The 14508-nt window shown below is 39.0% G+C and overlaps 1 protein-coding gene across 1 annotated transcript; it reads right to left on the minus strand.

Annotated features, from left to right (window-relative positions):
- Positions 1 to 2152: 2152 nt before the first annotated feature.
- LOC107766439 (uncharacterized) lies at positions 2153 to 13660 on the minus strand. Its single transcript, XM_075220420.1, has 6 exons — positions 13031 to 13660; positions 11318 to 11627; positions 6246 to 6547; positions 6067 to 6105; positions 3169 to 3411; positions 2153 to 3112 (listed from the first exon to the last, which is right to left on the minus strand). The coding sequence occupies exons 1-6, from the start codon at positions 13658 to 13660 to the stop codon at positions 2153 to 2155; spliced, it is 2484 nt and encodes an 827-aa protein (XP_075076521.1).
- Between the last annotated feature and the right edge of the window lie 848 nt (positions 13661 to 14508).

Consider the following 14508-nt stretch of genomic DNA (forward strand, 5'->3'; position numbering starts at 1 on the left):
CTACCCGAACTTAACATAATAGTAGCTACGCATGGACTCTCATCACCTAGTGCATACGTAGCCCCTACATATAGTAGCAATTAATTTAATTATTATACCTATGGGGACAATTCCCTCTTATAAGGTTAGAAAGGAGACTCACCTCGCTCCAAGTATACTTCCAAATGCCAAGAACGAGCCCAAACTCTCAATTTGGAGCCGAACGATCCAAAACTAGTTAAATAAAGTAAGAACTAGTCAATACAAGCTCACAAGATCGTATTCTAGATATTTAAGAAATTTCTCAATCCTCAACATGAGATTCCTAAAATCCGACCCCGGACCCACGTGCCCGGATTCCGAAATTACTCGAAGGAAGTTGTCCTCTATAACCTAAAAATCAATTATATATGATTTCTAATTCATTTCATAACAAATTTCGCAGTTAAATCTAGCTTTTATTAAAACCCTAGGTTTTGCTCTAACCCCTTATTTTACCTAAATTCTAGTGTTTAATCTACCTAAGACACAAGTATTAAACTAAGAATTAGTGGGATAAACTTACCTCAAGATGCTAGGAGGAAGTCTTCTCTCAAAAGCTCCCAAAATCGCCAATGGAGGAGTGAAAAGTGGTAAAAATGACTTAGAACCCGTATTAAATAAAGCTAGCTGCTTCAGCGATTTCTGCATCTGCGGTCCCGCTTCTGCGAGGAAGAGACAACATCTGCGAAAATGGCCCAAGCGGGCTGGGACCGCTTCTGCGATCTTGAAGTCGCTTCTGCGGCTTGGGAGCCGCTTCTGCTATTCCTGGCCTGGCCTGCCTTGGGCCGCATCTGCGATGGGAGGACCGTTTCTGAGGTCTCGCACCTGCGGTCAACCAACCGCAGGTGTGGTTATGCAGAAGCAGATGCTTCAACACTCCTCAAAATTTCCAACTTTATGCGAGCTTCGTCCGATTGACGCTCGGGCTCCTAGGCCCCGCCCGAACATACTGACAAGTCTGAAATCATGAGACAGACCTACTCGAACCTTCGGAATGCCCGAAACAATGTTAAATCTAAGAATCACCCCTTAAAACCAATTGAATCAAACTTATGAACTTCAAGTTCTTAATTTTTCCTCTAACGAGCCGAAACGCACTTAAACTACTCAGATTGACACCAAATTTTGCGGGCAAGTCTTAAATGTTACTTTGGACCTGTACCAGGCTCCGGAACCAATATACAAGCCTGATACCTATGGGATCAATCATTAACTAGTTTCTTTAAGTCTTTAAAACTTCAGATTAACAATTTCTAATAAAAATTTATTACCAGGGCTAGGGACCTCAGATTTCGATTTCGGGAATACGCTCAGGTCCCATATTTTCCTACGGACCCTCTAGGACCGTCAAATCACGAACCCGGGTCAGTTTGCTCAAAATGTTGACCAAAGTCAACTCAACCTTTTTAAGGAAATTCTTAGGAATTAAATGAACATATTTCACTCCAAACTCTTCCAAATCCCGAACCAGCCATCCCCGCAAGTCGTAAATTAGTTAAAACAAGCGCGAGAAGTTTTATTTAAGGGAACGGGATTCTAAAAGGCAAAACGACCAGTCGGGTCATTACACTAAGTGTTTGAGCTTTGAAGTATGAAATCTCGAGCACTTGACTACTCCTTCCATGTGGTCCTTTTCCTGAAAAGGAAAAACGTGCGGGACTCGGATGTACGATTTTAGATGAAGACTGCTTAACCCATTTATATTTCTATCAGAATAGTTGTAACCCTAGACCGGGAATAAATATTATTCTACGTATCTTGCAGGTCGTGATTCATCACTTAGTGCGAGTAGCTTTTTGCCTATCATCTAAAATTGTTAGTAAAATTTTAACAATTCAAAAATAAAATTTTAAAAAGAGAGTACCTGCCCATGGATATTTCCTTTCCTTAGAAATTGTATTTCTTCAAATGAACATCATTCCAATGTGAAGGTAGAATCTTGCCATCCATTGTTTCCAGCTCGTATGCTCCTTTTTCCTACGATGCTGTGAATCTTGTAAGGTCCTTCCCAAGTTGGACTTAACTTTCCCGCATTAGCTGCTCTCGTAGATTGGAAAACCTTCTTGAGTACGAAGTCCCCAATCTTGAAGTATCTTAGACGAGCTTTCCGATTGTAGTATCATTCCATAACTTATTTTTGTGCTGCCATCCTTATTAGCGCAGCTTCCCTTCTTTCTTCAAGTAAATCTAGATTTATTCGCATTTCTTCTTCGTTTGACTCCTCAATTGCTTGTGTATATCTCGTTCTTGGATCCCCTATCTCGACTAGGATCAAGGCTTCAGCTCCGTATACAAGTGAGAACGGTGTTTCCCTCGTACTTGTTTTTGTTGTTGTGCGGTAAGCCCACAAAACACCATGTACCACCTCCGGCCAATTTCCTTTGGATTCCTCCAACCTTTTCTTCAAATTGTTGATAATAACTTTATTCGTTGATTCAGCTTGTCCATTACCCACTGGATAGTAAGGCGTTGAAGTAATCCTTTTAATTTGCCAAATTTGAAAAAAATTTGTGATTTCTGCGCCTATAAATTGCGGGCCATTATCACATATGATTTCCTTTGGTACACCGAATTGACATATGATATTTCCCCAAATGAAATCTCTGACCTCTTTTTCTCGTACCAATTTAAAAGTGTCTGTTTCTACCCACTTAGTAAAGTAATCAGTGAGTACTAGCAAAAAGCCTACCTTGCCTTTAGCTTGTGGTAGTGGTCCCACGATGTCCATCCCCCACTTCATAAAAGGCCACGGTGCAATGACCAGATGTAACAATTTTGTAGGTCTATGCATATTGTTACCGTATTGGCACTTGTCACATTTAGCCACAAACTTTTCCGCGTCTTGTTCCATTTTGGGCCAATAATAACCGGCTCTAATCATGGTTTTCACTAAGGATATTCCTCCCTCATGATTTCCACAATGCCCCTCGTGTATTTCTATCATCACATACTCTGTTTGAGAAGGTTCGAGGCATCTTGCTAAGGAGCCACCGAATATTTTACGATAAAGATTGCCTTGATTTAAACAGTACCGAGCAACTTTTTTGCGAAGTGCTTGAGCCTGTTTCTTATCTTCAAGGACAATACCATACTGCAAAAAGTGGCAATCTCGTTTCTCCAATCCCAAGTTAAATTATTTAAATTTACCTCGTTTTTGTCTTGATCAAGTACCGAATGAAATAAATGAATTAGAGAATCATTTTCATCATTTGTCACTTCTGCCGCAGATGCAAGATTAGCTAGGGCGTCTGCCTCGACATTTTCTTCTCTTGGTATCTGCACAACTTTCCAGGTTTGGAATTGCCTAACCAGATCATGTGCCTTTTTCAGGTATTGCTGCATTCTTGCCTCTCTGGCTGTATAAGTCCCCAGCATTTGGTTAACTACGAGCTGCGAATCACTTTTGATTACAACCTATTCTATGCCAAGCTCGCATGCTAGTTCCAAACCTGCAATCAAAGTTTCATACTCTGCTTCATTGTTAGTAATAGGGTGGCATTTTATGGCTTGTCGTATTGTTTCATCCGTAGGTGGTACCAAAACAATTCCTAGACCTACCCCATTTACCTTCGATGAACCATCAGTGACTAAAATCCAAGTTCCTGGATTAGACCCGTTGAATACTTGTAGTTCTTTTCTACTTCTAGTTGCATCCCTTGGCTAAAATCGGCCAACACCTGTGACTTTATTGCAGTTCTAGGTTGATATGTGTCACACCTCCTTTTTCCGCCCCCGCGAGGGGTGAAGGAGTTTTTCCAATTAAAGGACAATCGAAACGGGATTTGTTTATTAATTTCAGAGTCGCCACTTGGGTGATTTAGGGTGTCCCAAATCACCAATTTAATCTCGAATCGAGGAAAAGAATGACTCTGTATTACAGTCCGCGAACCAGAAATCCGGATAAGGAATTCTGTTAACCCGAGAGAAGGTGTTAGGCATTCCCGAGTTCCGTGGGTCTAGCACGGTCGCTCAACTGTCATATTCGGCTTGTTTATATGATTTTATACAATTATGAGCTCATGTGCAAATTTTAACTCTTTACCGCTTTTATTATATTTTTAAAGGAATGTGAACATCGTCTAAAAACATGTCTTTGGATTGCGTCACATGAAATGCACCCGCAATCTGAAACATATTTTATTCAATGTTTTGGGATTTGGATTTGGGTCGCATGAAATGCACACCCGAGTTTAAGAAGGTAAGATTAATTAAATCGCGCCTAAAGAGTCTAACACGTTATTATCTTTGGGGAAAACAGTGAAATTCACTAAAACAGTCCATCCCAAATTCTAAGTATTTATTATGACCAATTATTGAGTGCCCCGCAATTTGCATTTTTATTTGGCGAGGCTTGTCTCATTATTGTTTTTAAAAAAGATAATCTTAGAATGACTACATTTTTGTTTTTCGTTTCTCTCTAAAATAAATGAAGAAAAAGTCTTACTTTACTTACATACTTTCGAGTTATTATAGTTAAGTTTCGAAAGTGAGTCGTTTAAAGAGTTTACATGGGCAGCGCATAAAATGTTCTACATATAGACAGTAAAAGAAAGAAAAGACTACATTAAACTACAACTTCAAATCTTTCTCATTTTTGCATTCATGCTTCGAGTAGCTTACAAGATGAACCAGTGTATCAGTTTGTGTACCTGGTATTTGGAAAGCAAGGAAAGAAGATGAAGATCAGTAGAAGCAGCAATAGTGTAAATACACAACAACAGTAGGTTCAGCAACACAACAAAAACCAGCAACGACCAGTAGAATAACCCAGTGACAGATTGAAAAATCAGCAATACCGAAATGCAATCGCAGTCAAAGCAGAAGAGAGACGGATACAAGATGCAGTAGTTTAACTGATTTTGAATAACACTCAAGAAAAGGCAAACGGAAATTATTCAAGTAAAAGTTCAAATTGTCTTTCTCTTTTGCTCTCAAATTCTGGTTTCGCAAAATTCAGTCAACTTTCTCAACCTTTTTCTTCTTCTAAAAGTCTCTTCCTTTTTTCTCTCTAAGTCCAAGTCCTCTCAAAATGTTTTCCAATCCTCTCTTAGGATTTTCAGAATGCCTCCTTCTCTCCAAAGATAATCCTCTCTAAAAAACTATCTTTGTAAAAAAAATGTCTTCCTAAAAATGTTCTCTCTCAATCCTCTCTAATAATCCCCTTCAAAATGTGTCAAATGACTCTTATTTATAGCAAGACTCTTGTCTTGAACCACTAACCCAAAATATTCTTTTAATTGCATGTCTTGCCCCCACTACTTAATGTTTTTCTTATTTAATTCCTTTGTCCCCCATGCCTACATGTTTTGTCTCCCACTACATTAAATAAATATATCAACCCCACCCCATTATATCTTGTCCACATGCTTAACTTAAATAATTACATTATCCCCCCCACTACATTATGTCTTGTCCCCCACTATATTAAATAATTATATCATCTCCCTACTAATTTATGTCTTGTCCCCCACAATATATTATTTTAATATTGTTAATGCCTAGTGGACAAAGCACTCAGATTAAATAATTGTTCAAATGTTCAATTCCAAAAATACCCCTTCGACCTTACTGAAATTACCATTTTACCCCTGAACGTACTACAATTTACCAATCTACCCCCATCAGCTATAACCAATTCACCTAATCAATTCCAACCAAAATATAGCAAATATAACCAATTTCTAAACAAATTCAAACAACAAATCACATGAACACAGATTGAACAACATCAAATTAATGGGAATAAGTTAACCATATTGGGAACCAATCCTGGTTAACTTAGACAAAAATGAACGAGCAAGGAGACAACAATATTAACAACAAAAGTAAACATGATTCAAACTAAATCAAAAAATTTAAAACCAAAACATAAACTCACATTAAATCACTGGATTAAAAATGAACTTCAAACAAAAATGAACATGAATTAAATCTATATTAAACAACAAACATGACGGATTCAAATGATTTAAAGTAACATTCTTCTATACTAAATCCTTTTAAAATTAATAAAATAAACTAAAGACATAATTAATTGAACTTCACCTTAAATCTAAAAACATTGAAATTACTAACAATTTCTACCTAAAAATAAACAAGAAAAATGAAACAAACTAAAGAAAAATAAGAAGAACGATAAACACGAATTGGTTAAACCAACTGACCGGATCAGAACAACGATGAACTTGAACGAAAGCAAACCTGTCCGGAAACGATTATCGTACCAAAATAACTCGACGACGAAAAACGTCGACGGGCCTGACTGTTGTTGCGTCGCTGAGCCGGAGCTTGACGGACTGGGCTTGGGCTTGGGTTGTCGATGCTTGCTCGCTCATGGCTGGAGCTCGAAGCAATGGCAGCAAATGTTGCTCAACTGGACGGGCAGTAGCCATGGGGTTTGTTTGGACGTGATGGAGCTGCTGGGAAACGCCTGGTATGGCGTTGCTGAGTCGCCGCTGGGCGTGAGGAGATGGCAGTGGAATAACAGCCACTACTACTGCTGGACCTGGGGGCTTGACGAGGCAGGCTGTTTCAAAACAAAATGAAGGTCATCGGATTTAATGGGGGGTTGCCGGACTGGTTCACGTGAGGAAGACGAAGTACGACGGGGTTTGAGCTACTGTTTTTCGTGTACTTGGGGCTGGTTTTACGACTGGTTGCGATGTAGATTGGAGGAGATGGAGCAACAGTGACGGGGTTGAGAAGAAGACGCAACTAGGAGGTGGTCGTTTGGAGCTGGTTCGAAGATGAAAGGAGAGGGCAGCCATGAACGAGCTTCGAGCTCGACATGGAGAAAACGAGCTTCGTGGTGGTATGTGTGAGTGTGGTGGTGAGGCGTTGTTGGACTGGGGCAGCAGGCATGGCTGCTTGGGGTTTGGAGATGGTGAAGGAGAAGAGAGGGAAAGAGAGAGGGGGCGGATGGTTTTTCTTAGGTTAAGGGTTTTTTTCTTTTTTTTTGTAAGATAGGAAGATAGGGATGTTGGGTATTTGGGTTATGGACTGGGTCGACCCGGTTTGAAATGGACCGGGTCGTAGGGGAAGGTTGGATATAAGTGTTTTGGGCCTCGATTCAAAATTGGAGAAGAGGTCCAATTCCAATTTTCTTTATATTTTTTGCTCTATTTTCTTTTACTTTCTAAAACTAAATTCTAAAAATCCTTAAATTATCATATAGAACTAAATTAATTTATAAAAGTGCAAATTAACTCCAAATAACAATTAACACACAATTAAGTAATAATTAAGCATAAAATTGTACAATTGGACATTAAATGCTAAAAATGCAAACGATGCATATTTTTATAATTTTTATTTTTGTAAAACAAACTTAATTATTCCTAATTGTAGAATTAAATCCTAAATGCAAATGTGAAATATTTTTGTATTTTTTTATTAATTTAACAAATAAACATGCACAGACAAATACAAATAATTATCCAAAATGTCACAAAAATTCTCAAAATTGCACACCAAGGAAAATCGTTTTATTTTGAATTTTTGGGAGTAATTCTTTCATAGGGCAAAAATCACGTGCTTACACTTTTCCCCATAAAATTTAATGTGTGCCCCAAATTCCAAGCATTTGAGACAGTGTGGGATCAACCGGGCATAATGTCTGACATGTTCAATCGCACGATTATATCAAAGGTTTCCTACATATCCCTGGCTAGAAGGGAATCAGGTTAATGTAGTTCGGGAAGTTTTGGTAGCTGGGACTACCATGGGACTGTGATTTTGCTGTTACTGCTGCTGTATGCTGTTACCATTGCTTTACCGATCTCCTTGTTACACCGTGCTTAATAGAAAAATCAAGAAGCTAGGCTAGACTACGGATCATAAGATCTCATCTATCTTCAACTTGTTCTTGTTGCCTTGCTTTCTTGTCGGCTTGTGCTTTTTCCGGTGTTTTTTTCCGAGAACTTGGGGATGACACTGGCCTTTTGCTTTTCTGAATACCAGTTTTCATCATTTTGTTCGGTCCGCTGGGGATATGGCTTCCTTCATTAAACTTTTTGGCGATTCCACTGGAGATACGACTTTCTTCATCAAAATTTGTTATGCCGGGGATTTTTGTTGTAACATTCTGCCTTCCGGTGGGTTACTGATTTCAAGACCTGAAGTATAAGACTGAAAAGTATTCCTCGTTATACAGGTGGGCGCCTGAATGCAAAAATATGAAACGTATTCCCTCGTTATACTGGTGGGTGCCTAGGACATGAAATGAAAAAAAACAGAAATGTATTCCCTCGTTATATTGGTGGGCGACCTAGGACATGAAATGAAAAACAGAAATGTATGCCCTCATTATACTGTTGGGTGACCTAGGACATGAAATGAAAAAATAAAAATATATTCCCGCATTATACTGGTGGGCACCTAGGACATGAAATGAAAATAGAAATGTATGCCCGCATTATACTGGTGGGCGACCTAGGACATGAAATGAAAACAGAAATGTATACCCGCATTATACTGGTGGGCGACCTAGGACATGAAATGAAAAAACAGAAATGTATTCCCGTATTATACTGGTGGGCGCCTAGGACATGAAATGAAAACAGAAATGTATGCTCGCATTATACTGGTGGGCGACCTAGGACATGAAATGAAAAAACAGAAATGTATTCCCGCATTATACTGGTGGGCGCCTAGGACATGAAATGAAAACAGAAATGTATGCCCGCATTATACTGGTGGGCGACCTAGGACATGAAATGAAAAAACAGAAATGTATTCCCGCATTATACTGGTGGGCGCCTAGGACATGAAATGAAAACAGAAATGTATGCCCGCATTATACTGGTGGGCGACCTAGGACATGAAATGAAAAAACAGAAATGTATTCCCGCATTATACTGGTGGGCGCCTAGGACATGAAATGAAAACAGAAATGTATGCCCGCATTATACTGGTGGGCGACCTAGGACATGAAGTGAAAAACAGAAATGTATTCCCGCATTATACTGGTGGGCGACCTAGGACATGAAATGAAAAAACAGAAATATATTCCCGCATTATACTGGTGGGCGACCTAGGACATGAAATGAAAAAATAGAAATGTATGCCCGCATTATACTGGTGGGCGACCTAGAAATGAAAAAACAAAAATGTATTCCCGCATTATACTGGTGGGCGCCTAGGACATGAAATGTTAAGACTGGAAAGTATTCCTCTCGTTATACAGGTGGGCGCCTGACTTCAACAACAACTTTGAAAAATAAAATCCTATTTGAGGGCGGATGAACCCAACATATCCTATTTTGAGGGCGGATGAACCCAACATATCCTATTTTGAGGGCGGATGAACCCAACATATCCTATTTTGAGGGCGGATGAACCCAACATATCCTATTTGAGGGCGGATGAACCCAACATATCCTATTCGAGGGCGGATGAACCCAACATATCCTATTCGAGGGCGGATGAACCCAACATATCCTATTCGAGGGCGGATGAACCCAACATATCCTATTCCAGGGCGGATGAACCCAACATATTCTATTTGAGGGCGGATGAACCCAACATATCCTATTCGAGGGCGAATGAACCCAACATATCCTATTCGAGGGCGGATGAACCCAAAATATCCTATTCGAGGGCGGATGAACCCAAAATATCTTCAAAACTTGAAAATGTCTTACCTCAAAACTTGCTGGGGATTATTTTGCTGGGGATGAATTTTCCCTTTCTTCCTTCCCCACTCCGGGTTGTCCGACCCTCTTGAAACTTGGTCGAAACTCTGTCGAGGATGCTTCTACATCTCGATGATCTGCTGGGGATAACACTGCTGAGGATAACTCTGCTGAGTAAAATATGTTATCTTACTCCTTCCAAAACTACTTCCTTTTAAGTAGGATGTTTCATTCCTCTGCAAACTGTTACCTTTTGCAAAACTGGTTTTTTTCTTTGTTTTGCTAGCTTCTTCCTTCGAAGACTACCTCCCTTAAAACTCGTTTTGCCTTTCCCCGAAAAATCACTGAGGATACAGATTTTCACCAAACACACTCCTCGAAAATTTTTGAAATGAACAAAAATTTTCTGCCCCAGTTTGACAATCTTTCTTGCGGCGCATCATTCTGTCATCAGTAGCATTCCCTGTCCCTGCTTCAAATCAAAGAAAATTTGGTCAGTTTAAAACGTGGTGGTTGGCTGCGATACTCCTGCTGGGGATGCCGTCAACCATTCTCCATCTATGCGTTGTCTGTCCATCTTGAAGCTTGGGTTGATACCTTCCGCCCTTCTTGACGATTCATTATTCCCAAACCTTTTAACCATTTTCCCGGTCTCCTTATCTGACCTCACGCATTTCATGACAGACAATGTAACTTGAAGATCGTGCATGTTCATTGAGATGATCTGCTGGGGATAACACTCCAAATCTCTGTTTATTCGTGTCACTGAAAGCAACCTTTTCTGTTGGGGATATCCCTCTTCTTTTGCGGCATAGCAAGTGAAACTGGCATTTCCCCCGACCTTTTAGTCTCATCTGAATTTCCCAAATCATTCCCACTGCTCTCCGCGTTGTTCTTTCTTGATTTTAGGGTTTTTTTTTGTAAGATATGAAGATAGGGGTGTTGGGTATTTGGGTTATGGACTGGGTCGACCCGGTTTGAAATGGACCGGGTCGTAGGGGAAGGTTGGGTATAAGTGTTTTGGGCCTCGATTCAAAATTGGAGAAGAGGTCCAATTCCGATTTTCTTTATATTTTTTGCTCTATTTTCTTTTACTTTCTAAAACACACAATTAAGTAATAATTAAGCATAAAATTGTACAATTGGACATTAAATGCTAAAAATGCAAACGATGCATATTTTTATAATTTTCATTTTTGTAAAACAAACTTAATTTTTCCTAATTGTAGAATTAAATCCTAAATGCAAATGCGACATATTTTTGTATTTTTTTATTAATTTAACAAATAAACATGAACAGACAAATACAAATAATTATCCAAAATGTCACAAAAATTCTCAAAATTGCACACCAAGGAAAATCATTTTATTTTGAATTTTTTGGGAGTAATTTTTTCATAGGGCAAAAATCACGTGCTTACAATATGTAATGTCATATTCACTCAATTCTATGGCCCACTTGGCTAACCTACCTGATAAATCTTGTTCATGTAATATATTACGCAGGGGATAGGCAGTTATTACAGAGATAGGGTGGCACTGAAAATAAGGCCTTAATTTTCTAGATGCCATAATTAATGCAAGTGCAAGTTTTTCTAGATGAGGATACCGAGTCTCAACATCTAATAATGACTTGCTAACATAGTAAATTGGAGACTGTTTACCTTGATCTTCACGAACCAAAACAACACTCACTGCTAGTTCTGAAACAACAAGGTAGATAAGTAACTTTTCCCCATCTTTTGATTTTGCGAGCAACAGTGGATTTGACAAGTATACTTTCAAATTTTTGAGCGTTTGCTGACATTCCTCAGACCATTTGAACTGATCCTGCTTTTTTAGAGCTGAAAAGGACCTAAAGCATTTTTCTAATGATTTGAAAATAAATCTTCCCAAGGCTGCAATTCTTCCCGTCAGTCTCTGTACCTCTTTTTTACTTGTAAGTATATCAGGAATTTCCTCAATAGCTTTAATCTGCGTGGGATTTACTTCAATACCACGGTTAGAAACAAGAAATCCCAAAAACTTACCTGATGAAATGCCAAATGCACATTTCTCGGGATTTAGCTTCATGTTAAATTTACAGAGAATCTGAAATGTATCAGACAGGTGTTGAATATGATCCCCTGCTTGTTGTGACTTGACCAACATCTCATCTATGTAGACTTCTATGGTTTTCCCTAAATGTTCTTGGAATATTTTGGTCACCAACCTTTGATATGTGGCTCCAGTGTTTTTGAGGCCAAATGACATTACTTTGTAACAGTAAGTACCCCTGTCTGTTATAAATGAAGTTTTTTCCTCATCTAGGGGATCCATTTTGATTTGGTTATACCCTGAATATGCATCTAAAAAACTTAACAATTCATGTCTTGTAGTAGCATCAATTAGTTGATCTATATACGGCAATGGAAAAGAACCTTTAGGACAAGCTTTATTTAGGTCAGTATAATCTACGCAAACTCGCCACTTACCATTCTTTTTTGGTACTACTATAGTATTAGCTAACCAATTTGGATATTTCACCTCGCGGATAGACCCAATTTTTAAAAGTTTTTGCACCTCATCTTGAATCACCTGTTTTTTTAAAGATCCTTACTTTCTTTTCTTTTGTTTGACAGGTGGATATGATGGATCTTCATTTAACTTGTGAGTCATTACTTCCGGAGGTAATCCTATCATATCAGAATAGGACCAGGCAAAACAATCCATGTTAGTTTTCAAGAATTCAGTCAACTTACCTTTCATTTCGTGGCTTATGTTAGCCCCAATGTAGACTTTCTTTTAGGCCAAGGTATAAATAGTTCTACAGCTTCCAACTCTTCAATCATCGTTTTGATGTTTTCATTTTCTTCCGGTTCTTGGATGGAATCAGGCCTCGAGTCTACATCTGTCCGTCCGTGTTCAGTTGAGGCTTGTGTTGCAGCATCCTCAACTAGATTCTGTAATAGCTATTTTTCTTCATTTTTTGCTCTTGAATCTGCTACGGAGTTGATGCTCCTAGATGTATGTTGATCACCATGGATTTGACGTATTCTCCATTGTGAAGGGAATTTAATAACTTGATGTAGAGTAGATGGCACAACATCCATTTCATGAATCCATGGTCTACCGAGAATCATATTATAAGCCATATCCATCTCTACCACCTGAAATTTCGTATATTTGACAACTCCTTCCACGAATGTTGTGAGTATTACCTCCCCTTTTGTTACGACGCTTGAATTGTCAAAGCCAGATAAAGTATGCGCCTTGGGTACCGACTTATCTTCAGCTTGCATTTCGTTTAATACTCTTAGAAAAATGATATTCACGGAGCTACCTGGATCAATCAAAATTCGTTTCACATTAGTGTCATGTACAAGTAGAGATATTACCAGTGCATCTTTATGTGGAGTTAGTATGCCATCTGCATCTGCATCATTAAATATAATACTTTCTTCTTCCAAAACATGTCGAACCCGCTTCCCATGTGTGACTCTAACCTTTGAAACTTTCTCAGCTGTCGTATATGTCACGCCATTAATTTCTTCTCCCCCACTTATAACGTTAACGGTCCTTTTTAGTGAAGGAGGTTTAGGGGGCTCCTGCTTGTTCTTCATATACGCTTGTTTACCTTTTTCACTAAACAATTCGGTAAGATATCCTTGCTTTAACAAATAGTCAACTTCACCTTGCAGCAATCTACAATCTGCCATTCTGTGACCATGATCGTTATGAAACTCGCACCAGAAATCAGGATTTCGCCTATTCGGATTTGATCTCATTTCCTTTGGCCACCGCACCTTATCACCCATGCTTCTTAATACTGCTACTAACTCTGATGTGCTAACATTGAAATTGTAATCGCCAAATTTTGCCTTCGAGCCTTTATCACCATCTCGCGTCTCTCGTGTGTTTCGCTCTTTTCCAAACCTTGATGACGAGCTTGACTCTCTATCTCTCGATCTATGATCGTACTTTGAGTTATCCTGCTTTGAATGTGAGTCTCTTCCTGCTGGTCCCATGTAGGGCTTGTATCTGTTTTTACCGGATCTTTTTTCAGTTTAAGCATGTCTCGAACTTACCCTCTCCTCTTTTTAAGACCGAGAGATGGTATCTTCTTCTATCCTCAACTTTGTGTTGTATCTGTTGTAAACATCATTCCAAGTTGTTGCTGGAAATTCACGTAGACTTTCCTTGAGTCGTATCGTGGCTTCTGAACTTTTCTCATTTAAATTACTGGCAAAAGCCATAGCTGCCCAGTTATCAGGTACACGTGGCAATATTATCCTTTCACGTTGGAATCTATCTACGAATTCTCTGAGCAGCTTCGAATCTCCTTGCTTTATTTTGAAAATATCCTCCATTCTTAATTTTGACTTTTTAAGCTCCCGAGTGTGCTTTGATAAATGAATCTGCAAGCTTAGCAAAAGAATTTATAGAATTTTCAGGTAAAAGAGAATACTATGTTAATGCTCCCTTGGTGAGTGTTTTACCGAATTTTTTGACCAATACTGATTCGATTTCTTGTTTGGTCAAGTCGTTGCCCTTTACACCAGTTGTGAATGCAGTCACGTGGTCTCGGGGATCAGTTGTTCTATTGTATTTTGGAATATCATGCATCTTGAATTTCTTAGGAATTGGTAGAGGAGCAGCACTGGGCTTCCAAGGTTGGTGTGAATATTTGTCCATATCTATTCCCTTGATTACAGACAGTACTCCAGGTATTTGTTCTATGCAGTCGCTTTGCTCCTTGAGTTGTTTTTGCAAAGTTAATACTAAAATTTGTAAATCAGAATTGACTATGTTACCTGGTTCTCCATCATGAGACTCGCTGGGAGTTCCACCACTACCTGAATTAACGAGTCCAGAA

The sequence above is a fragment of the Nicotiana tabacum genome, chromosome 8 (genome assembly GCF_000715075.1).
Source record: "Nicotiana tabacum cultivar K326 chromosome 8, ASM71507v2, whole genome shotgun sequence".
Classification (NCBI taxonomy): Eukaryota; Viridiplantae; Streptophyta; class Magnoliopsida; order Solanales; family Solanaceae; genus Nicotiana; species Nicotiana tabacum.